Consider the following 26,151-nt stretch of genomic DNA (forward strand, 5'->3'; position numbering starts at 1 on the left):
TGAGTTTTAATTGAAAAACAAGACAGTCTTTGGAGGTTTCAACTGAACTGCAACTTGGTCATTCAGGTCAGGAGTACAGTGGAGCGCGGGTAAGTTCGCTTTGATTCTTTTAAATGTAAATGTGCATAACATAAATCAGCAGGGCTTCATTTTTGCTTGGATACAAAACAAGCAGTGCTTGACAGCTCACAGGTGAGACTTGTGTGATCTTGCAGGGCTGGTTAGACTCCATGCATAAACTGTTATGCAGACCAGCCTAACTGTCATGTTAAATTAGATACTTCATCACTGGGTGACTCCAATTTAGCCTAAAGTTGAGGTGGATTCCAACCAGCAACATCTAATTGCACAGAGAAAAGGACATGCATATACATACAACATGTACAGACACTGACACAGCAATATGTGCTAATCCTTTCTGCCTCACCAGGTCTCTGTCTCATGTCTCTGGTGCTCCCACTTTTGTTCCTATCAGGCCCAACAAAAAGTGAAACCAGCAAACACTTCCCAGTAGATGAGTTAAGCTGATCTGCTCCTCTCCAACGAATAAAGGCCACACCCAGTATGACCTATGAAATGTGACAGTTGAGGAATTTGCTGCAGGCGAGCCGCAAATATTTGCTGCATAAGTTGGAGGTACTTGGACGTCACTGGTGGTGTGAATGACAAGTAAATAGTGGTGTGGAAGTCAGGCTCGATAAAAAACAGTTTTTAGTGTATTGGCTTCTTTTTGACTATTGCAGATGTTTGCTGGCATTTCATTTTTGTACATGTATTTGTAAATAATAGGAAACAAGCAAAGCCCATGTCCAAGAAGTTGTGATGATATAGCATACCATAACCCTTTGCAAATAATTCCAACCCCATATTTTGCAGTATTTGTATATAAAACAGAAATGATATATGAAATGCTAAAAACTGAGAAATTTAATTGTATTATGAATTTGATAGCAGTAATACTTTTCAAACAAGTTGACGTTTTGCCTTTTCCATTAAAGGAGGTCATGACATGTTACAGTAGTACAAATAAGTGCTGACTCAAGAACTTGAAAAATATATACTTCATACATTTTTAGCCTATAATTATACTTGAGCTTCTCTTAAGTTCTTTTTAGGCCCTGATTTGGAAACATGCATTCAGAAATATCTAAAAAAGAAAGAGAACAATAGTTATAGACGTATAGTGCTGGTAAATCTGTAACATTTTATTAACCTGAACCAATACATGCAAACCTTGAGTATGGATGGAAAGAAACATTCATATTCCAGCATTCAAAACAGTTCTAAAAATAAAATTAGAGGAAATACTGAACACCCAAAAAACAAACAAAAAGTATATATTGGGGGGGAAAGGATGAAAATGTAATGAGAACAACACGGTTTTTTCCCACAATATGCAAGTGAAACATAAAAATCTTCCCTTCATTTACAAGGATTTCTCTTTGAATGACATTACTATGCACACTGGTGCTGCTGTTCTGTTTCTGTTTTGATTGTTGTTCTGGCTTGTTTGCGCCTCACCCTTCTGCAGAGTGAAAAGATGTAAATGCTGTCCTGTTACAGCAGGATGTGTGTATGTGTGTGTGGTTACAATCTACTATTTGTATAGCTTGTACCGCAACCATTTTGCCATGTTTACATCTCTTTACCATGGAATCATATGGTATAAAGTAATCGTTATTCATTTCATAACACTGAAGGCAAGTGATAAATTTATGTTCAAGTTTCCAGATAATTCATTTCCTCTTTGCATCTGTTATGGATACACTTTACCTAGCCTGTGTCCAATTTTTGTGACTCAGCAGGTATTTATTTAAACTACAGGCTAAATTTAATCCCCATGTGCTGAGCTCTAATTTTAAATAAGGTGCTAAATATACAGACAGTTTCCAAGCCAAAAGCAGAGATAGCTGCGTCATTGTGTCTGTCAGAGCAGAGTTAACCCCTGGTTAAGTTGCAGTGTGGAACATTCCATGCTGAAACCTTGCTGGTACTGCCATCTGCTGTACGGGTTCCCATAACTATTGAGGAGGAGGTCTCCATGGCAATGTCTAATGACATGGTTGGAGAATTAAGATAAAGGCTTCATCGGCAATCAGGTCCCAGAGCAGAGAGACCCATTTGAAGGGTTGTGAATGTAAAGCTACACTGAATGATGATGTTACCAGAGGGCTGCAGTGATTGTAGCTTCTATTGCAAACCGAGGCCATGTAACAAGTAGCTTTGTGCTAACATTCCTCAATCCAGTTCATAATTTAAACGCTGAAAATCTTGAACACTATTTTTCTTTCCTGTGATTTCTGTCATAAAAGTCTGAATAACCAATTTTATATCTTAGTCTATTTAATTTCATGCCATTGACTGATGTGTTCTGTTATACTAAACAAACTAAACTAAAACAAAAAAATAGATATGTTGTTCTAGCACCAACTATGTTAATTTATGTTAACTGACATTTAAGCAGAAGCCAGTTCTCAGACATATGGATAATGTCTTCATCTGAAGTATCAATGTTGGCAAAAATCCTCTTTAGTTCACACTACTCTAATATATAATCCTATATTTTCCTTTTAGTACTGCATCCAAGTACGTTTAAACCATTAATTAACTATTTATATTGTGCTTCTTGTTTTTAATCCATTGTTTTCCTATTTTATTATTGTTTTCTGTTTTATGATAATGCAGTGTTTTATGATGTGTAACTCTTTTCCCAATATTCCCCTCAAACTTTGTGTTTCATCCTTGGTCACATTATTAGTCAAACAGTTTTAAATGTTCTTGTATTTCCCCCTGTTTGCTTTTTAATTTAACCAATTAAAAAAGCTGGGTTTTGTGGTGTAGCCTATAAATTTTCGACAGAGTATTAAGGCCAGATTAAGAAAAATATTTTTTCACAAGCTTCGAGAATAAAGTTGTAATTTTACCAGAAAAAAAGACGTACTATTACGAGAATAAAGTCATACTTTTACAAAAATTAAGTCGTTATTTTACAAGAAAAAAGTCCTAATTGTACCAGTTCCTTTTCCCCTCCACAAAAGCAATGGGTTCCTCCAAGTTAGTCTGCTTCTTTCTGCACAATAGATTCATCTTCTTGCAGATTATTTTCAAAGTCCTGATATTAATCATAATGTGGTGCTGATGTGCTCAACGATCTCCCGGTTTGTGAAACCTATGCTGAAGTACAACTTCATGAAACCTCCCTCATTTTAACAACGTTCCTCTTCTAAAAGAACTGGTTAAAATATTATTTCAAAATTACAACTTTATTCTCGTGTTATTCCTTTTATCTCAAAGCCTGTGATAAAATATTTTCTTAACGTGGCTCTAATACTCCATCATAGTATCTGTGTTTCTTTTCTTCTTCTTTTTATGTTACTTTATGGGATGATCTAATGTAAAATGTGATCATATTCTAACATTTTAAGTTTAAATATTCCACAATACCAACATCCACAAGATGGGGCAATTGTTCAAAGTACATTTTCATTGCTTTTCTTCTGCTGAAGTTTTCATTGCAAGTGATTTAAACATGACTATCACCATTGAAACTCATAAAAGCGTATGTCAACATTGATGAATGAATGAATGAATGAATGAATCCAAAAACTAGTCTATGCATTTGCCAGTTCAAAATTAGACTACTGCAATTCCTTATTTTTGCACTTAAAAAAAAATGCAATTAATGCTGATCCAAAACGCTGCAGCAAGGGTTCTGATGAAAATTAGCAGGGGAGGTTCTTTTTAGCCAGTTTTAGCTTCTCTTAAACTGGCTTCCTGTTAAATCTGGAATATAATTTAAATTTATACTCCCATACAAAGCTCTCAATGGCTAAGCTCCACTGAATCTTAAAGGTTTCATCGTACTATATTTTCCCAACAGAGCATTTTGCTCTCAGACTTCAAGTTTACCCGTGGCTCTGAAAAAAGAATGGGAGGCAGAGCCTTCAGTTATACAAGTGAATTAGCTCACATTTTCCAATTACAAGTGTATTTCTGTGTTTTCTTCAGACCATTTTAGTTTTGCAAGGTAACTGGTAAATCATTAGTAATCCCTGTTTCACTGTTATGTGACAAGAGCATTTAGACATAAATCAAAAGGATGGTAAAACATCTTACTGCCTTACTTTAAGAGACAGTACAAACAATTTCTGTAGCCAAAAATGAAATATTCTTGGAACCATAATACATAGAGGATGTAAAAGGGATTGCAAAATGCAACATGCCTTTTCTACAGTATCTTTTAAGTGCCACCTATTCCATCAGACTATTTATTACATGACTGTGCATGTCCTAGCACACAAACAATAGAAGGCAGGATGTTCAATGCTGGGATGTTGTGGGTGTGTGGAAAAATGTAAAGATATTTAAGACATACTTTTGATATCAGTTTTCTTTGTGAATTATCCTGTTTGTAAGTATGTATATGTAAGTCTGTATTCAAGCAAAGCAACAGTCCAGAAATGCTTTAAGTGGCTACAAGTTTTTATGTAGCAGAACTGCTCATCTGGCACTATTTCTGGCACATTTAGCTCAACAAAACTGAAAAATATATAATTGAAAACAATTTTAGTGGCAATTTGGCTGTATACACTTACACTTTACTTTTACAAAAAGATGTAAATATATTAAACTTTTGAATTTGGTTTAGAAAGTATTTTGATTCAGATTTAATTTAAACTGACATACTTACACACATTTTCAAAGTCTGGTTTTAGTCTGACTAATACAGTTATTAGCAGTATTATTATTTTTTTTATGCAAATCTGTACAGGTGAGGTACAGCCGAAGGCTAAGAAACAGCAAGATGTCACACACGAGTTACAGCAAGCAATGTGCAGTTTATTCCACTGTCGACCAAACTTTTATTTTCCTTTGGCACACTCTCAGCAAGTGAAATACAATAAATAATAAAAAATAAATAAATAAAAAAAAAATATAACAAACTAAAAGATTTCAGTAACAAATCTGCTTTGTGTGTCCACAACACTATCATGGGTGTTTTATTTAAGTTGCACTCAAGTGTAAACAACCAGGGGTGCTTGAATTCCTCCACCATAAACACAGCCGTATGACTACTTTGGATTCTTATAGAGAACCAGGGCCAATGAGGACACAGAAAAACACTTTTATTTTTTCCTTGCTCATTACCATCCAAAGTAAGTGCAGTTAGAGTATCACTGAGCCAAACCCAGACATCTGTTTTATGTTTCTGTCAGCCCGCTGGTTGCTAGGTTCTGTCTGATCAAGTTTAATTGTCTTGGCTTTAAAGAAACTCTGATGACATAATGCTTTTAGTTGAAACATCTCCAAAGTGTACTCTGTCAGATCTCAGGCATTCCTGCTATTTTCTGTGACAAACAAGTTAAAGGCCTGACCAAACCAGCTAGATCTTCTTTAGCAATGAAATTCAGAAGGTACTTTAGAAACTGGAGAAGAGGTCCTTGTATACATGTGGAATAGTAGAAATCTTCATAATTACAATGACATCAATATCAGGGCCTTATGTTTCTCTTCTTAAAATTATGTTGGTTCTGGCTTTGGTGACACCAACTTAATGAATTAGCTCTAGACAGGCCAATCCCTACTACTCTCACTGGGTTGGGCTTTACAGCTAATTTGCACGTGCTTTGAGGAACCAATGAGATAATAAGGTAGCACAATCTAGGAGGAGAAAAACTCAAGGTGGAGAAGTTGCTTGGTCTGGTTTGTTCCCGTTGTGAAGATGACAGACCTGACACATTCGTTAAGTTTTCTTGTCTTACCCAAAGATGTTAAGCTACAACAAAAGTGGATTCAGTTTCATCATTCAATCAAAAACACCAGATCATACATGGGTCTGCAAATTTGATTTTTTTGACACAAAAACAGCTTGATTTTACCATTGAACTAACTCAAAGTCTGATGACATTCCTATTATTTCTCTGGGAGACACCACATGTATGAGTGGGCTTGTTTGACTAAATAATTGCTGGCAGATAACCACTGAGGCTAGACACCGAGGGCTTAGCCCTTGTCTGACCACTGGTAGCAAGCTAAAGACAGGTATTTTTGTCAACCATTATGTTTTTTCCCCTCTTCTTATGTGTTTTCTTTAGTTTACAATTTCTGCATTTGGACAGAACTTTTTTTTCCCAGTACTTAGAGCCCTTTCCCATTACAATACATGTCCAGCGTTCAACTGCTTTACAGCGTGATAGGTCCAACAAAACAAGTAACTGAAGTGTGCTGCTGTAGCAGCCACAACCAGAGAAGAAGGTGACTGAGTTCTGGCTTCCATCCCTGCGTCTTCCAAAAATGAAGATGGTAGGTTAGGTTCTGAGGCTCCAGAATGAAGCCCGAGTCTGAACCAGAATGGCATCTGTCTGAAAGCACTATCTGGGGTCCATGTGTCCTTGGCAAACCAGCTGCACTGCTCTGATATTGTTATGCTCATACTGTGTTGAGGATAAGGGAGGATAGCAAGAACCTCACAGAAACCAAAAAGGATAAAAGTGTGAAAGCAGTTTAACAACAGTGGGAAATAGGTTTAGTCCTGAGAAATCTGCGGTGTCTGTGCAGAATGTGGCAGATGTCCAACAAAATGCAGATGGTCTGGGTAGTCGAAACTTGGGTTGTAGCCCCAAAAATAACAGTCTGAGTAAAGCTGGGCAGAGAAGGGCAGAGAAGGAAGGAACAGGAACACTGAATTAGTCACAACAGATTTTCAGGTGGCCGTACAATACTGCTGGTGGGCAAACAAACTGGTGCTAAATGAAGAGCAGACCCAGGCTTAGATGGTGGAGACAGTTAGGACCAGGTTCATCCAATAATTAGCCACATGCACAAGAGCTACGAGCGGGGAAGAGAGGCATAACAGAACATACTGTTTTTAAAAGCTATAAGTCAGTGCATTATCATACAATATTACATGCTTGGATCCTGCAATTTTGTTTCCGCTTTATAAAATGGCTTTTTATTTCGGATATATACAGCTGATATAACAGTATTAGAGCTAATCGTTGCAAAATGTAGTGAAGACAGGGTAGCTGGTGTCATGCTGGTGGGTGGAGAAATGGGATGGGATGAGATTGACATGTTCACAGGTTCCTTTTCAGTGAATGATAAAAAAAAAAAAAAAAAGGTGAAAGAAACAAGTTTGGTTTTCTTTATAATCTCAACAAAAAAACTAATTATATTACCAACAATTAGCATGCACACATCTTGATATGAAACAGAAACTTCTATGAGGTTCCCAGCAAAGATGCCAAGATATTTCTGTGGCCATCTAAATTATTCATCTCCATTTAATGCTCAACAAAAATCGTACAAACATATTTCATGAACTGGAATGTTTTTCCTTCATTGTATAACATAAAGGCTAAATGAGTAGCATTTTTAATGTAAAAATAATTGAAAATGTTCTCATTTCTTGCAAGCGATAAAAGGAAGCTTCCCGATAATCTGCCTCTCTACATCAACATTGTTTTTGTCAAGCTTTTCTTCTTTCAAAATAAGAGTTACGTGATGGAATAACTGTGTAGCTCTTTCCTACTTCCTGGTTCCTTAACCAATCATTTGCAACTCCCCAAGGTTGCCAAACAACAGCGCAGCGTTTGTTTTTTTATGTTGGCAAAGGGGCAGCAGCCTGAAGGTATGGAAGCTAGTGAAAAAAGCGGACCAGATATAGTTTCAGAAAAACCTTGTTTTTTGCTCGTCATCATAATGTTTGCTAATGCTATGTTCTTCGTCCTCCATAGACTGTAAAGAGCTGTCCTCTCACAAACTGGCAACCTGTACAAAACTCTCAGAGGGGGACGGGGGAAGAGAAGAAGAACGCTCCTGTATTTCTCTTTTGACTGCGGTTCTGATTTGAAACACCAAGTGTCATTGTTACTAATTTTCGCATTTAACTTATTTTTGCAGTATTGTGGCAGCTGGTTACACCTGGTTTGCTATCAATGTTGCTAGTCTAATTATAAGCTAAAGAGCAACACATAAGAGGACTTATCAACAAACTCATGAATGAATGCTATACAGCAATATCTAAACTACATTTGTTAAGGAAAGCTAACAGAGTCCAGTTGCAGGTCTTACAAGTCCTGAAGTGACTGAAACACACACACACACACAAAAAAAACAAACAAACAAACAAAAAAAAATAAAAATAAAAATAAATAAAAATAAAAAAAGCAAACAAGTAAATTAGACAAGGCTAATTCAACTGTTATGCCACAGAACACCTGCTCTCCTCATGCTGTTATGCCTTTATTTCCTTTTCTCACTTGTTAGTTGGGGAAGAACTTGTTTGCTGGACTGCATGAACCCAATTTCACCATTCTGTGTAGATACAGTATCTCCTGCTGCTTTCACGTTTTGTAAATCTCTGAAAAAGATACTTCAGATCTTGACTGGTACCATTGTACCCAAATAATATTAAGAATTGTTATTCTTAATATTATTAACTGATTGTTAATAGTGATTAAATGATTGTGACGATTTAATCACATGTAATGATGTGATGATTAAATAACCATTGTTTCACTTTGAATCTTATTGGTATTTTAAAGAATGTGCAATCATCTTTCAAAAACTACATCTCTCCCTTTTACACACAAAGATAATATTTTCATGTTAAAACTCTCATACCCACCCCCTCTCATTAAGGTTATAACTTTAGAAAAATTGTGTATTTAAAAAATTATATTAAATGTCATTCCACAAATCTACAAGCCCTGAATTGAGCACATGCCTATGTTAATTGGGTATCAGTCATTTTAATTAAATCAGTCTTAACACTGAGGCACACTAGTGGATCTGAATTGAATGAGCAAAGTGAGAAAGGCCAATTCTACCATAATGGCTTAATTTTTCTACAAGCCAATAAAATCCAGCATTTATTGAGAAGAAACAGTCTTATTTTGGCCATAAATTACGTGGTTTAATGTCAGCAACAATTGGTTATATAAGACCTTTTAAAACACTATCCCCCTCCAGTCATTTAGAGTCCTTTTCATTATGTATAAGTTGGATTTATTTTCAGGAATAAGGACACCATATTGGTACCGCTCTGATCAGTTACTGTTCACTCCAACAATTTTAACACCAAGCTGAAGCTGCAAGTTACATCAGCTTTGTTGATGAGGACAGTTAATGCTAAAATGCATACACGTGAAGGAAACAGTTTTCTTTTTTTTTTTTCTTCTCTTTTTTTTTTTTTTTTGATCATTAAAAAATATTGTTCAGTGAGCATTCATTGAGTTTTATGTTGTCTTTGCAGACATGCTCATTATTAGATAAAAAGCACACATTAGCAGAAAGTCAACTTGCAAATGGTTTCTTTCAGAAAAAATAAAAAACAAACAAAAAACCAACAAAAACAAACAAACAACAACAACAAAAAAAACAAAAAACAAAACACAAAACAATACCCAGAGGTTAATGCAGAGATTAATTTAAGAGGAAATACAGTTTCAACCTAACAAAATTTGAATATAGGAAAAAGATAGAGGGAAGCACAAATTCTTTTTATTTTACAGCTGCAGAACAGATAACTATGCTGTATTATAGAACATATAGAACACTATAACAGTATTTGACAGTGACAATGAAAAGTATAAATCCATCCTGTAGAAATGGGAAAATAAACATCTGTTAAAATTGTGTTAATCATTTTCAGAGTTCATGATTATATGTGAAAGACATTTATTATGGAGTACACATAGTAAGTGTAAGTGTGTCTTGCAGGTAGTTTCTGCTTTGTGTGAGACTATGAATCTTACTGTAGATAATGAGAATGTGTAAGAATATCCTCTATGCAACAACTTGTTTTGATGTCTGCTAGTGTGTGTGTGTGTGTGATTGTCAGGATTGGTGTTGACAGTGTGTCTGCCAGCGCACTTTTTGTGTGTGTCTGTGTGTACACTGTTATGTTCCAGCTGTCCGAGTGGATAAGGCTCAGTGGGTGGATAAACACTGCAGTGAATGTCACAGACACACAGACACACACACACACACACATACACATGCGCGCGCACACACACACGCTCAGCATGGAATGGCTGTGGGGACTGTGCTATAATAAAGAAAGTCTGTGAGCCCTGACTAAGATGGGCTTTGACAAGACCACAGATCACAACTGTGTGAGGTCTATAATACAGAGTAAGTCATGCAGTGTTTAACGGGGAATTCACTTGTAGTGGATGAATATTGTTTTTAAATATGTATATTCTTGCTTCACAACCCCATTACGACAATGATTTCCAAACAGCTTAAACTCAACATTTAGATTTTACTGAGACTACCAATTTTATTTTATTTTATTTTAACTATATACTCATTTTGAATTTAATTGAGAGGACAGTAAATATACAGAATATAGTCTGGCATTGTCTTGCTGAAATAAGCAAGGGCTTACATGAAAAAACATATTTTGGATGGCCAAATCCAATGTATTTCAATGCATATTTTCTTTCTTTAACAAAAGAATCTTCTAATTCTATTTCTTCTTCTTCTTCTTCTTTTTGTTTAAAGGTCTTTTGACATCCTGCCTGGAAACAATAACACATTCAAAGTAACAAAATATCAAATGAATACAATAATTTGACAAATAGTATTTGGTAACTGTGTTTAAACTTGTATTGCCTATTACTATAAACCTTTATGTCATTTAACGGTCATTTATAATCAACAATATTCCTCAAATTCAAATTTGGGAAAAATGTACAAAGACTGACCCACTAAACTCGTTAAGGCCCGACAAGAAAAGTCCAATTTTTTTTAAATATGAGGTCTTTTTTGCCCCTAAACAAAATGTAACAATAAAAATTTAACATTTTTTGGGGGAATATCTACCATTTATTACCATCCATCCATCCATCCATCCATTTTCTTCTGCTTATCCGGAGTTGGGTCGCAGGGGCAGCTGCCTAAGCAAGGAAACCCACACTTCCCTCTCTCCGGCCACATTCACCAGCTCATCCGGAGGGATCCCGAGGCGTTCCCAGGCCAGCCGAGAGATGTAGTCCGTCCAGCGTGTCCTGGGTCTGCCCTGGGGCCTCTCTCTGTTGGGACGTGCCCGGAACACCTCACCAGGGAGGCATGCAGGAGGCGTCCTAGCCAGAAGCCCGAACCACCGCATCTGGCTCCTCTCGATGTGGAGGAGCAGTGACTTTACTCTGAGCCCCTCCCGGATCACCGAGCTTCTCACCCTATCTCTAAGGGAGAGCCCGGCCACCCTGCGGAGGAAACTCATTTTGGCCGCTTGTATTTGCGATCTCGTTATTTCCGTCATTACCCACAGCTCATGACCATTTATTACCATGTGATAGTTTAAAAATATTATAATATGGTTTTCTGCTTCTGGGTATCTATTAGTGGACAGAAGACAAATATCAGATTGTGTTCAACAGGATTTTGAGCAAAGTTTATACCATAAATTAAAGCAAAATGTCTCACAAAATGTATGTGACAAATATGTCATGTCAGGCTCTTATGGGTTACAATAAATAAATAAATAAATAAATAAATATTTAAACTTCCCTTTAAAAAAACTTACCTTCTTCAATTATATGTATTAATTTATTTTTAATGCAGAAATATGAATACAAGTGACAAACATTTCATGGAAAAAAAGGTTTTAAACAGAAAGTCTCATTTTTTTCCATCCTAGTGTGAAACCACCAACAGATCTTGACCAGCTGGAGAAATATAAAAAACCTAAAATGTTTAAATGATGTAACAGAAACATGCCTCCAGCCAGTTATTGACTAAAATGTCGTAACTGACACAGATTTTCCTCTAAAAAGCCCACTAGATAGAAACAACACACGTTCCGCTTTTTGATGTAATAATACATAGAATAAACTCTCTGTCCCTTGGACAATAACAGTGGATGTCATCTTCATTTAGTATTTAGCTCAAATGAATTTTCTTTTAATTTAGCCAAGGCACAGGGCTTGCTGACGAATAAATACACTTTTTGTAATATACAACAATTATAATATCTCAAATGACAATGCAGTTCTGGAGGTAACAATGCAAATGTGGTAACAAATTAACTGAAATATGCGAATGTGAAGCAGATTAAATTTACCAATAAATATACATGAATAAAAATGTAAAATGATTCTGTTTGGCATTAAAAGGATGTGAATCTGCCTGTAGAAATACATAGATGCCCATACTGAGAGTTTGTTGTCAGGCTTGAACATTTAAACATACAATCTGCATGAAATCTTGTGGCCTTCATTTTCTTTCACCTAATGGTTTACAGCTCACAACATGACTTATAAACATGACAATACACACAAGCACTGACAAACTTTCTGACTTCAGTAACACTTTGAAGAACCCTTCTGTGTCACAAATGAAACAGAAAAATTTAAGTCCTTCACATCCTAAATCCAAACTAAAACATCAGTGCAGATTATTGATGGTTCCGTGTGGAGTTTCACACTCTTAGTGCAATAAGTAGGTTTGTGTTTTGTTTTGTTTGTACGGTGTCACACTTTCTAGCTGATTTACAGATGGCTGTGATACCTCAAGCACAGACAGAGATCTATGTGTTAGTAAGCAGTGACATAAGCAATGCATGGTCCAAAAGAAAATTCTGTTTTCCTGGTGTTTTGTGAGAAGCAAGTTCATTAACTTCAATTAATCCACAAGCGTGCAGACTGCGTGATACTTTACAAAGTACCTACAACTTCAGATAAGCTTTGTTCATCGTGTGTAGGATCTCTGCCAGTTGTAAATAGCATGGATATTGTGGGAACACGCTGGCACCCGTTTACAGGTACTGACACTGCGGTGACGGAACGCTCTCCCTCCTGCAGCTCCCCCCAGCCCTCTTCTCCTTGCAGCCAGCTGCTTTGCTCTCTCCTCTGCGCTGAAAAAGTCTGTGGTGGCCCTGAAGAATTGAAGTAGAACTCTGTGGCTCCAGTTAGTACCATGACTTGTCAGTCCACTGTTTGAAGCAGCTACAGAACTGATTGCACTTGATGCACCAGTGACACTCCTCTCTGACTGGGTGGAGAAACCACAGTGACCTCCATGGTCAGTCAGAAGGAGAAAAAAGTGTGGGTTGGTTTCAAAAAGTTCCAAGGGAACTGTGGTCTGAACGTCTCCGCGGATTGGGTCATCCCTGGCGCACACGCTCAGAACAGGAATAGCCACTTCATCCACGTCTCTTAAAGGTTCATTTCGTTCCCAGTAAATATCCCAGGTACCTGAAGTATTGCTGCTACTGCTGATCCCTGTTGGCACTGCTGGTGTACAGCCCACATGTCCAGTCTGACAGAACAGAGCTTCCTCCACACCACGCAACGTACAGGCAGAAAACAGGGCATCTGTTTGCATGGTCTCACCCAGCGCAGTTCTGTACCTACAAGATGCATACGCACCAAACAAGACGTACATAGAAACACATGACAGCAGTAGTTAGAAGACAGTAAGTGAAAAACGGTACATGTATCTTCAAGAGCTGCAAAGGTCTTGTACTCTCTAATGGTCTTTATTTGAGAAACTTCACCTGGGTCACGATGTCCCTCCAAAACAATTACTTGACAACGAGCAGGCCATCTGTTGCTATGGTAACATGATTGTTTCCCCAATTGTTTGTGCTTTTCCAATAAATACGAGTACGTAAGTACTTACATCTGTTAGACTTACATGTACTGTTTTGCAGTTTTTTTTTTCAACAAAAAAACGAAAAAAGGCAACAGCCTTATAATCTTTTAAAAAATTTGTGATGTGTGTTACTGTAAGGAAATTTAAAAGAAGGGTGGAGCTATTTATTTTAGTCTACCAAACTTACTATATATGTTGAAGGAAAAAAAAAGGAAACATGTTTGAAAATACTGCGATGGACTGGTGACCTGTCCAGGGTGTACCCTGCCTCACGCCTGCTAATTGCTGGGATAGGCTCCAGCTTCCCCGCAGCCCTGAACTGGATTAAGCAGCAGAACGAATGAATGAATGAATGAATGTAATAAAGGGTATGTGAAGTAACTAATTTTACTATCACAAATCTACTATAGATGCTTGAAAATAGATCTTTTAAAAAAAAAACTGTGATAAGGTAGCAATGCTATATGGAGAACCGAAACTGCCAAAATCATAAGTAGATAAGTAAACTGATATGCCAATAAATTATACAAGAATTATTAAAAGATCACTTTTCCATTAAGAAACCTATAAAATGTGACATAAATTTATATTTCTTTTGTCATTTTCAACTTTTTAAATTTAAGGTGGTATTAATTTTCTATTTATATATTTTTTCATGTAATTTTCAGTTTAATTAAGTTATATGATTTTTTTATTTCTTTCCTCCTTTATTTTATGCCTGTACTTATTTCTGTATTATTTTCCTTTAAGATTTTCTTATCCCCCAAACTATTTATTTCTGTATTTTACATTTTGTTGACACTCATTTAAATCCAAAGTCATATTTACCTCCTCATTATTTCCATTCTTGCTTTTTCTCCCTCTATTTATTTCCATAAACATATTTATTTCTGTGTCTCCTTTTTACATTTCTGTATGCAATTATGCCTCATTATGTAAATGAGGGAGTGTGGTCTTTCAAGGCATGTCTTGGTGGCAGATCTTTGCCTCTTGATCAACAACACTGACCAGGTCACAGGCTCTAAAAGGACTATACAGCCCAGCCTGGCTAGCTCTGATAGGCCCTTTGGCATCGGCAGGGTAGAGTACATCAATATTTTTTGCATAATTTATTAGCAATTCATTTTGTTTTTTGAGCCATTTCATATTTCTGTATTTACTTTTGATCTAGGCAGTTTAAGTCCTCCGTAGTACTGGGTACTGTCACCTCACAGTTCGGATAGAAATAATGAAGTCTCACATGGGACATGAAACATCTCAACATAAGAAGTTCAGTTATCTCTGCATAAACAGGGCCACTGATTGGCTCTGGCTCCTTTGTGACTTGGCTCCTAAAGCATAAAAACAGTATGGTGAATGGATTCATGGCTGCCAATTATTATTTTGTAATTTAGTTTTATTTTTTCATAGCCCTAGGTATTGTTCCCATCAGCAAGTTAATTACTGATATCTGGGAAGGCAGAAATGCCAGAACAGAATTGTAGAATAGGCGAGGACTCCTTTTTCATTAATAATTTCCCATTACACTGTAAATATCATTAATGTGAACATATTTCTCTTGTTCAGCTCTTTCTCCTTACCTGCTGAGACCCATCTTCTGGTACAGAGCCAGGGCCCACTGCAGGGGCCAACATAGCCCATTCTCAAACCAGCTCTGACAGCGAAACACAGGGGACAGGCAGACAGCTGCTGTCACATAGCTTGATGATCCACACTCTCCCAGGTACGACAGGAGAAGGCCTGACCCAGAGCTCTCACTCACTGCATACAGTCTTCCTGCTGGCTGTCGGTAGCGAATGTAGCGCACAGCTTCACGCAGATCTGTGGGGTCGCCAAACTGCTGCAGTTTGAGGGTGGTAAGTGGTGTGCCGTTGTGACTACGGCGGTTGAAAACTGCCGGAAGGTAGCCATGGGACAGTGCCATTTCACACAGCTGGAGAAAAGAGAGGCAGGAATGAATAAATAAAAAGATAGCCTAGTGCCTCAAAAACACCAGGCTGTGAAATGGTTTATGGCAGATAAGGAATGTAGTTTAAACATGCTACATTGATATAAAGCAATCCTCTTTTATTGCCCTTTTGACTAGGCCACATGTTTGATTTTGTGTGGTCTCATCTTGTGGTTGTATTAAACAATGGCTCCATTTAGAACACTGTTTCCACTTTATTCCAGTAAATCTCAACACAGCTCTAATACCTGAGCATGCATGGAATGACTTTTGTACAGAAAACGAAACAGCTTGCTGCTGACAAAAGATGAGAACATAGTTGGAGAATGGATTTGTTTTTTTCTTATTGCAAATATTTCTCATTAAATCAAAATGTTTCTTTTATTTTAGTTGTGTTACTGTTCTGTGTTATGCACCCTATGCCTAAATAAGTGAACATTAGTGCCAAAGTCCAGGCTGAGAGGTTGCATCAGCTTATTATATAAAACTGTCTGTTTGTAACACCCAGGAATACTGATATCTTAAGAGTTAATTCAGTACCTACATGTTATCACGTTTCAGGTTTATGACCTTCAGTTGGAGAACAAACAAGCATTTGTGGCAGCTCTTAGACCCTGTGTTGTCCTTGAGATATTATGCACGATCTCAGCTGAGATGATCGTGCAGCCCACAGAAAACCATCACTGTAGTTGTCATTGAAAAAAAGCTGTGAGTGAAACTAGCACAGGAGAGCTGAAAGGGTATGAATATGGATACCTGCGATGTCACTAGTGGGATGTTTGCCAGTCAACTGTGCAAAAGACAAATTTGGAATGACTCATTGTTTTATCCACTGAACTGCTATCATTTTATTTTCTTTATAGAAATGTGGTATGATGACAAAATTGAGCTGTGGGGACATTGCTGAAGAAGTGATGTCATTTCCATGAAGTAGATCTTCTGATTCTTGTAGTAAGGTGTTTCATGTCTAGAGTTCTATAGATCTGAACAATTAGTAGCGTCTTCTAGCCTTTTGACAAAGGCAGTCCATTTCTCCCATTTTCTGTAAAAGGGTGCTTCTCTGGTCCTCCAACTAAAAGTAAACCTTTCGAGTGCATAAATTTCCTTAACTTTTTCCATCCACTGATTAAGGGTTGGGGATTACGTTTCATACCAGTTCCTTGTGATAGTTCTTTTACATGCTACTAGCAGTGTACATAGGTACCAATCTTTCTTATTCAAAACATTCTCGTTCAAGACACATAAAAACACTCACAGCATTATTAAGAACCCAGGATCTTACTCACAGATAAGGCCTATTTATGTTCCCTTACCTACGTAAAAAGTGTCGTCTGTTTCAAACGTTCTCATATGTTCTCATACTTCCATGTGTCTTTTGCGTTGCCATGGTTATTAAGTCAGTTCCTCAACTAGAGGGCAGTGCTAAGTTCAGAGATCACTCCAGCAAGCCAATGTTAGTTTCAGACACTGGTTGGCAGCGGTTATGCACTGATATCTAGTTGTTTCTAGCTGCCCAACATGCACTAAACACTCGCATACCCTTTCTTCAAAAGCTTGCACAATTTCTACAGTTGTTGTCCTCATCTTCTTTGTTCTTTTGCTTTTTTTTCCCTTCCTGATTCTTTTTTCCTTTGGGTTGTTTCTTTTGCTGGTCGCATGTCAGCTATTCTGCTCAGCACTGCCCCCGCGATTTTCAGTGGTTTTGCTCTGTCTTCTGCATCAAACCCCAGATAGTGAAGCTCCATGAAAATGGTCCAAATTGTGCGCATAACCAATGTAGAAGATAGATGAAATTGTCCGCTCGCTTGTGTATCCTTCTTCTTCTTCTTCTTTATTTCTCTGAGTTCTTGGCCTGGGGAGTAATTAAATGTAAGAACTTGTGTTTTAGCTAAATTTAAATTGTAGTCTGTGTATTAAGTAAAAATCTCTAGTATATCTACATCAATTTGGGGAAGGTTCTGTCCAAATCCTGAAGAGCCATGATAACATCGTCAGCAAAGAGTACAATGTTCCTGGTTCTCTATTTGAATTCCTTTAAGATTTTCACTTTGTCTTTAGCAGATTGGAGTAGGTGGGGAGTGGGGGGAGGAGGTCGATGGCGCCCTGGTTCCCGGGGTGTGCGGCTGGAACATCAAATGTTTATTTATAATGCATGATATTTAGGGATATCAGAAAGCTTTCTTATTATACTCAAACATTTGATTTTTGCTTTATATTTTGCTTGAAAAAATATACAGAGAATAAAAATAAGGCATTGCTACAGTCTACAACCTCAATGTCACTGTTTGACTAAATGACTTACAGTCTGACATAGTCTGGAGGCACAAGATTTGTCATCTTTTTAAGTGTGTTTCCTCTCTAAAGTTCGAGATAAATGATGGGTCTGTGGTGTACCCACAACAAATAAACTATCCAAACGAGTTATGTTTTGCTTTAAATCTGCAGAAATCTCACTGGAATCCAGAAGAAGTGCTAAAATCACTGCATTAAATATTTATCAACCGAGAAATACCACAGTAGTGTTAACCCATTTGTTTCTAATATATGAAAAGAAAATTAATTATTCCAGCCACACTACAGGGCAGTGACAGGTTAGTTCTTTGCTAAGCAAATACACTGCAATGCCATTCATTTATTCATTCTTTAGCTTCTTTGTAGGAGCACCCAATGAGATTTTGAATCATTGTGATTTAAGAGGAGCATACGAGTGGAAGGCTAATGTGAATATGAATCACTTCAGAGTTCAGCTTAATTCCCAAGATGAAGTGCTACACGATTAGATATTTCACAGTTTGACTAAGAGCTATGAGCGATGAATGTAGCAGCTGAGATGAAATGAGGTGATACGAGTGTGAACTGGTTTGTTCCTACCAGTGCCTGCCAGCTCAGGTATTAATCTAGCTTCATAGGGGAAACTAAAATTAGACATCTACAGTAATATGGACACAAATAAAGTAACAAATCAGTGTTAAAATTTTGGGCACACCCAGGATATTCTGGTAGTAACATTGTTACTGATGAGATTTTTACTGAATCCAGAGATGTTGCAGAGTTCATGTTCTATCATCAAAAGCTACATTTTTCTAAGGGAATACATAATGACTCATGACCAAGTATGAATTTATAGAAATCTACAAGTTCTACTGACATTTTACTTAGTACTTAGATGGACAACAAAAAAAAAAAGAATTAAGTTATTTGATATCTTATTTTTTTTAATGAAATTTTCTCATAAAATCTGTGATGCAGTGCATTGAAAATATAGATTTTTAATAGAGTTAATTTCAGGAATAGTAAAAACCAATGGCAGACACTCCAGCGGTTTTCTGCCAGAGCTGATTAAATGTCAGCTGAGTGACAAATTCCTTTAGCACAGACAACACCCACTGCCCTGACATTACTACAAAGGCACTAACGGCATGGGGGCTCTGCACTCCAGTAATATTCCCTTTAATTCAGACTTAATATTGTAAATTACTTTGGCTACACCACCTTTAGCATTAATATCAAATCACATATCATCTTCAGTTAGGGTGTGATTTAGTTAAAAGCTTTATAGTGGCAGGAAAGTGCCTCATTGCAAAATGCTGTCCTCTTCTCAGGCAAAAAGGTTTGTCTAAACTCTCTTCAACAGGTATGTGATTCAAGTACAAGTCATTAATGATTATTCAAGAAATAAATGACTTTGTTTATAGTGTGGGTAGTTGGATTCTTGCAAGATCACAAGAAAGTCACAATGATGCTCCCAATGATTTTACTGTATACTATTAAAGTATCAGCTATATCATAACCTCATACACAGTATTTTCAAACGAAGAAGAACAAAGAAAAAAGCTGAAGGCTTTTCTCATTGGAAAAAAGATGTTTTTGACCTCTTCTTCTTTTTTTTCTTTTTAAAGTGCCTGCCCTTTTCCAAATACTTTTTATTTGACAACTAGAAGATTCTACACTCTGACTCAAATTACCTCTAAGGCAACACTGACAATACAGAGTGAAACTGAAAGACCTGAAATCAAAACATTTTTCAAGCTCAAGTCCCATCATCCTTCTTAAAATTGATTTTGTAGTGGGCTTGTTACAATTGTATTAAAATACAATATTTGAGTATTTTGTCCTTATCCTGGGGTAAATAAGTATTCCTCATTGAACTGGCTATTGAGCTTGCCATGATGATAAGCAGCTATGACTTATAGACAAATGCTACCAAACACTAGTGAATAATCGCATATATTATTTTAAAAAAGGTCTTGATTGTTTTGTAAATTAATTTTAGTTAACACTAGAAAGAAATACCCATAATTTCTCTTATAGACATATCCACCAGTACTTAAATCATATCCTAAATTTCCTGCAAGAAAGCAACCTGCAAAAAAGATCTACAAAGACTATTTTTTGTGCAGATTAAATACTTTTAATGTAGATAAAATACGAATACGTTTTGTATTATTAGCTGGTATGGAAACTTCACAGTTCAGAACAAAAACCGTCTGTCAGATATCTTCAGAGCAGCTAGTAAGATAATTGGCTCACAGCAGCTCTCTCTGTCAGATATTTATAATCGACAAGTATCAGGTAAGGTGCAATCAATCCTGACCAGCTCTGATCCCTCATTATCAGAAGAATTTGTTCTTCTCCCTTCTGGGTGGTGATATAGGTTTTCAAGGGTTAGAAGCAATAAGTTTAAAATTTCCTTTATTCCTAGTGCAATAAATGTCCTTAACTTGCACTAAGCCTTGAGAGATTTAATTTAATTTGCTTACAGCGACTGAAAAGTCCTCCATTCGGTCTTGGAACTTGAATTATGAGTATTGTTTTTATTCTTTCTGTAGATTTATTTTTATATTGACGGCTTGATTTGACCCTTTTTACTTATCCAGGGTTGTATTGTAGTTGTGATTCTTAATTTTATTGTCTTGGTTGTTTTGAGTGTCCCTCGTATGTTGTACTGCACTGCAAACCAAAGTTTCCCTTGAGGGACAATAAAGGAACTGAACTGAACTGAACGGTTCACCCACTTTGACAGTAAAAGTCTTCCCAGCAACACTGAAAATAACCTTTTGTCTGTAATACGTATTATACTCAGTGTTAATTCCTCAGTCAACCTTTGCCAACACCAAAGTGTGAACTTCGCAGAGAGAGCTCAGGGGCTGAAAATCACAGCGAGATAAACAAAATACTTAGTAGCCTTGGAGACATACAGTATGTACAGCTGGTAATGAGTTACATCTTGTGGTTATATTCATGATAAAGACAGTTCCAAATCTGGAAAAGCTTACATTTTCCTTGCATAATTACACCACTGATATAAAAATATATATAAACAGTAGCAATACCCAGCTAAGGCTTTAACTGCATCCCACAAAACATGTTAAAGGGCAGAAGTAGCTTTGTCTGCAGTTAGACAGAGAGGATGACAATTATTTCAATGCTGAGGGAGAAATTACACAAAATAACTAAATTATAACACACCGTGTCTCTTTAAGAAATGAAAAATACTAAAAAACTGAGCACTTAAAGCATAAATATTGAGTAATGCACAGGAAACTCACTGTAACTAGGTCATGACATTATGCGCACGAGTAAATCTGCTCTGTCAGGAATATGTGATGGCTGTTTATAACACAAGGTGCGACGACTGCAACAGCCGGATGTAAGCTTGTAGGAATATCTACGGCCTTTAAAAGAACATCTCTGATCACTGACCTCTTTGGATAAAATTAATTTTAGGAATAATAATAATAATAATAATAATAATAATTTGTTTAGATTACCTGGGACGATGGGCTAACTATGAAGAGAAATTACATGTTGTTTTACTTTCTTGCCAGAAGTTACAAGAAGACTGATCTTCCTTCTTCAGTACCTTGAGTAAAGCTGAAGCAGCTGGTCGTAGTGCAGATCTGTGGAGTAAATTTAAACTGGACCATGAACAGTGATCTGCTGTATGATTATTATTATTAACGGTATTACTATTAACTTCACTCAAAGGGGAAACATTTTTTCCCTTGCTATTTTTTCTTTTTTGTTATTTGAGTTGTAGTGGCATAATGGTGCACCGTGTCTCACACATTTCTTAAGTGGTTGTACAACAGTAAATGAGTGTGTGTCTTTTTGTGTATCTTTGTGAAAAACTGATGACCTGTCTAGAGAACCTTGTCTCTTGCCCAGTGTTTTCTGAAATATATCTCTACAGGATAAAATGGGTATAGATAATGGAAGGTTGGATTATGGTCATTACATCAGTTAGCATCACCATTTTCATTAATACCTGTATTAGTAGTAGCACTGCAGTGTGTTCTATAATCACCATTGAACAGGATGTATCACACTACTGAAAAGGTGATCTTTTCTATATCTGCATTTGTTTCCTTTTTTTTCCAATTTTCTCGAAAAAAAAAAATAAAATCTGCGTCAGAATTGTTGGTTACGTTACTGGTGACTTAAGTTAGTGCACTGATGGCTAAGGGTTTAAATACTTGTTTTGAGCTTCATCAGCTCAATCAAACATAACTGAAGGGACACTGAATCCTGCTGAGATATTCAAAGTTGTTTTTCTTTACTTTTCCCTTCAAGGTGGAATTAACTTTACATTCATAATAATTTCTAAAAGTACATACTTAAGTTTTCAAGTGTATTCTTAGAACTGTCCTTTTTTAAGTTATTTGTATGTGTTATGTGTCCTAAAAATATGTAACACTTACAGCAAATCGGCAGGAAAAATAGCTCAGTTATGCACAAAATCCCCCAAAATGATTACATGAGTGATGGCATGCCCATCTATTTCTCATCCAAGCAGAGTAAGGATCATCATGACCCCAGAACTAATTCCTGGTTAAGCCACTTTTCTCTATCAACATGTGAGCTGTTGAGGAGGAAAATGTCAATCACTGTCATTTGATTGGCTGTTTGTGACTTTTTCTGTGAGCATGATTACACAAAAGGCACAAAACCTTCAACCAAGCTTCGTGCTCAGATGAACAGTGGTAGAATATTTTGTGTAAAATAGCTTACAAATGTGCTGCACAGTAACCAGCTGGTTATGAGAGCATAAAATTTAAGAAGATATGACTAATTTATTATTTCATAAGTTCCTGAAATGTGTTTTGTTAAAGAGTGAGTGACAAGGACCCCAAACCATAACATTTCCCTTTCTGTTTCTTTTGTTTCACAAACAGAAACTTGTGTGTACTTGTGCAAACATGAGCTCTTTTTTATCTCGTCTGTTATGCTTGCTCACACAGTGGTTTCTGCATGAGTCTCGCCAGTGACTGAGGCAATCTTAATTGGTGTATATCCCTTATGGTGCCTCTGCTTCCAGACCTCTCAAGCCTATCTGGTTGGTAGCATCACAAATGCTCCAATCTGATGATGAAAATAGATCAGAGGCATTTCTTTTACTTTTCTCCATAACTTTCCTCTTTTGTTCTTTTTGTTACACTTTGTTGCTTATAGCTCTTATTTTGCCATTGTCTATCCCACTATTTTTAATTTACAAAAACCCATGACTTTATTCTTTCTTTATTATTTTTATTTAAAAGACTTTTCTGTTCGAGCTATTGCATCTGGCTTACGTTCAAGAGGCTGCCTTTGCACAAATGGCAATTGTTGATTTGCAATAACACAGCCAATCATCTCCTTTTAATAACTAAAGCACGTCTGCCTTGACCAGATGACATACTTTGTACACACAAACATAATGTGTGCAAGTGTATGTAAAAGTGCAAAATGCTATAGACAATAAAACAGTACAGTGGAATTCCTGCGTTTTCCATCATGCTGACACACGTAAGAAAGAAGAAGAGCAGCTGCAATGATGGTTTCCAACATGCGTCACTAAGCCAGTTTAACATTTGCGAGTGAAAGGAGACAAATCATTGAGAAGCACCAGTTTGCAGACAGTATTATGATTTCCCAACTATCCCTTTTAAGTAGTAGGAAGTTATCAAGTTTGTGAAAAATCTTACGTGCACCTCTTTGTAAGTTTCCTGTTTTACACATGCGTAAGGGTAAATTTACAATGACTTTGCTCCTTGTGTGTGTGTGTGTGTGTGTGTGTGTGTGTGTGTGTGTGTGTGTGTGTGTGTGTGTGTGTGTTGTTGCGTTTCGTGAATGTCAAATTGTGATTTCTATGTATAATTTCATGCATTTGAGTGTGTAAGTCGAGCCAGTGACACACAGATTACCTTTAACACATTTCTTGTAATCTTCCCGAAAGAGTTCGGGATGATGAGAAGAACCGGACTGGTAGAGTGACTTGAAGTTCTGCGTCTTTTCTGGTAGGATGGCACTGCCCAGTCCAATGACACCAGCCCGTCATCACTCAGCTGCAGGTTGTCCCGCACAAACTGGATCGATCTTTCGCCCGGCCAACACAACTCGTACACAGTCTGAAGCAAGGCACTGGCTCGCCACGTCCAGCCGACACATGGCGAGTAATTAGTGAAAGTCTTGCAGTGTTTCTGAAGGTAGTTGGCCAGCGCGGACGGTTTGCATATAAGTGCCGCGGTGTGTGCGTTCTCCTCGGTCACAGCTCCAACACAGACCGGCTGGGCGACGTTGTTCCCATCTAGGTCTGAGCCGACCCTGTTTTTCGCTCCCCGCTGTGAGATCCCCAATCTCTGAAGCACATCATCCGACTGGTATCCAGTACCAAAATATTTGGAACCCGGCCATATAAAGACCACCAGGATCAGAATACACAAAGCCACAAGCCCTTCCAGCATTGGCACGGTTGTGAGGAACAAGACGAGGACAACGCGAACACTTCCACAGTTAATTCTGGAGCCGAAGCTGGTTTTTATACACGTTCACATTATGAAAAGCAGCTAATGGGGAAACAAACTCACTAACTGGTGCTCAGCTCCTTCCTAAAGATCCCTCCAGTGCCAGCGCGCACCAGTTCAGACGTCTCTGTTAGCCAACGCTGCTCTCATTTCAGCTCAGTCCAAACATACACCATTTCACCTCTTCCTATAGCTTACTCTAAGATAAACGAGACCAGTCCCTTCACGTTTCGTGTATTCAGGGTGACTGTGTAGCCTCTACCCAACAGCTTGGAGCGCGAGAAATGATTGACGCGCAGCCAGTGTTGGAAACGCCCCAACCCCCTCTCCCACCCCGCCCACCCCCTTGACTGAACAGGTACTCCGTGCTTGATGATGCTGTATAACCCTCAATTTAATTACTTCCACGAACCAGGACCAAGAAGTGCGCTCCGAGCATTTTCTTCAAATCCTTCCACCTCTCTTAGAAAAGAGATGACAGAAAAAAAAAATAAAAATCTTGCTTTTAATAAGCAAGCCACACGAACAGACCTGCCACTAGAGGTGAACTTTCTGTATCAGATCTACATTCTTTCTGAAAGAATTTGGCAACATGTACTCATTGTGACCTTGTACTCTTGATCCATTGAGAGGACAAACATGAATTAAGCAAATACTTGGGTTTAGACTGAGTAAAGTCATGTAACCTGTTGAGTCTGCTTATGTAAAAGCTTCAGCTTGTGCCCCAGTGTCTTAGTTTTGTTAGTTATTGAGGAAAATGCAGAAAACAGGCAGTGTTTTCATACCTGCAGTTTCTGACATATACTTTTGCAAACATCCAGTTTGATACCCAACATCCTCTTGAAATTTAAATTCTGAAAATTGTAGTTTAACTTAAATGCACATATATTTCAAGATTAAGAAAGATTAAACTGTTTATGTCGTTATCTTAAAGAACTTATTCTGTGTGTTGATGATAACATCTGTTTTAAATGGACATATGTTTACTGCTTGAGGCAAAATAAAAGAACAAGGCTGTCCAACAGTTGCTCTTTTAGATTATTTTAACCAATGGTAAAATATTCGATTTACATTTGCAGTACTGACAAATAACATTTAATGCCACTCCTTACAATGTACCACACTGACAGATCTGATGAAAAGAGGCTGTTAGCAAACAGTTTTTTCAACAGTCATTTAACCAGTGGCAGAATGGCAATGCACATTATCCTCAGTGTAAATTGGTATTAGATGTAGATGTGCAGTGCACTACATCAGGAAACAAACTAAACAGAAACTGACAGTGCAGTAGATTACTGTCTACATGTTCCAGTTTGTATTTATGTCATTCCAGTAAATTAGCTGATAGTAAATGAAAACTAATGGCAGATGCCAAACCAATGAGCAGAGAATAAAGACAAATGAGCAGCTACAGAGATTATGATACCATCTTCGAGGATGCCACAGCAAGACAGCTAATAGTGGTGCACTGGAGAATTGGGGGGAGGAGAGTTTTTAATAATGCCAGTTCCTACAACTGCAAATAGACTTTTTATCCTTTGTATACATGCAAAGGTTAGGGACTGACTTTTAACCTTCTAACGTTAATTTTTCCAGTACAAGATAAGCTTTTAACTGTATGGTATTGAGCAAAGGTACTTAGTAAATGTAGAAAGCTGTGCTTCTAGTTTCTCTACATCAAATGCAAATTGACTGCACTGACACCAACCCAGAGCAGGGAAGTAAGCCAAGTTTCACCATGATGGAAAATGTTAGATTTAAATACAGTCTCATTCCAGAATGTGTCATAGACATTGGTCCACAGCACACGTGAAGGCA

The 26,151-nt window shown here is 37.3% G+C and overlaps 1 protein-coding gene across 1 annotated transcript; it reads right to left on the reverse strand.

Moving 5' to 3' along the window:
• Nucleotides 1-11,574: 11,574 nt before the first annotated feature.
• On the reverse strand, nt 11,575-24,630 carry abhd15a (abhydrolase domain containing 15a). The gene is made up of 3 exons (XM_041995768.1): nt 23,734-24,630; nt 15,183-15,535; nt 11,575-13,357 (listed from the first exon to the last, which is right to left on the reverse strand). Exons 1-3 carry the CDS (start codon nt 24,271-24,273, stop codon nt 12,697-12,699), a joined length of 1,554 nt encoding a protein of 517 aa, XP_041851702.1. The 5' UTR covers nt 24,274-24,630; the 3' UTR covers nt 11,575-12,696.
• Nucleotides 24,631-26,151: the final 1,521 nt, after the last annotated feature.

The sequence above is a fragment of the Melanotaenia boesemani genome, chromosome 9 (assembly GCF_017639745.1).
Source record: "Melanotaenia boesemani isolate fMelBoe1 chromosome 9, fMelBoe1.pri, whole genome shotgun sequence".
Lineage (NCBI taxonomy): Eukaryota > Metazoa > Chordata > Actinopteri > Atheriniformes > Melanotaeniidae > Melanotaenia > Melanotaenia boesemani.

What these genes read in the sequence shown, in the direction of transcription:
- abhd15a (XM_041995768.1), bottom strand. Translation starts at nt 24,273, where the DNA reads ATGCTGGAAGGGCTTGTGGCTTTGTGTATTCTGATCCTGGTGGTCTTT. An exon ending in TTACAAGAAATGTGTTAAAG is followed by an intron (nt 15,536 to 23,733) that starts GTAATCTGTGTG and finishes TCTTTTCTCCAG; the next exon opens with CTGTGTGAAATGGCACTGTC. An exon ending in CAGAAGATGGGTCTCAGCAG is followed by an intron (nt 13,358 to 15,182) that starts GTAAGGAGAAAG and finishes TGCATCTTGTAG; the next exon opens with GTACAGAACTGCGCTGGGTG.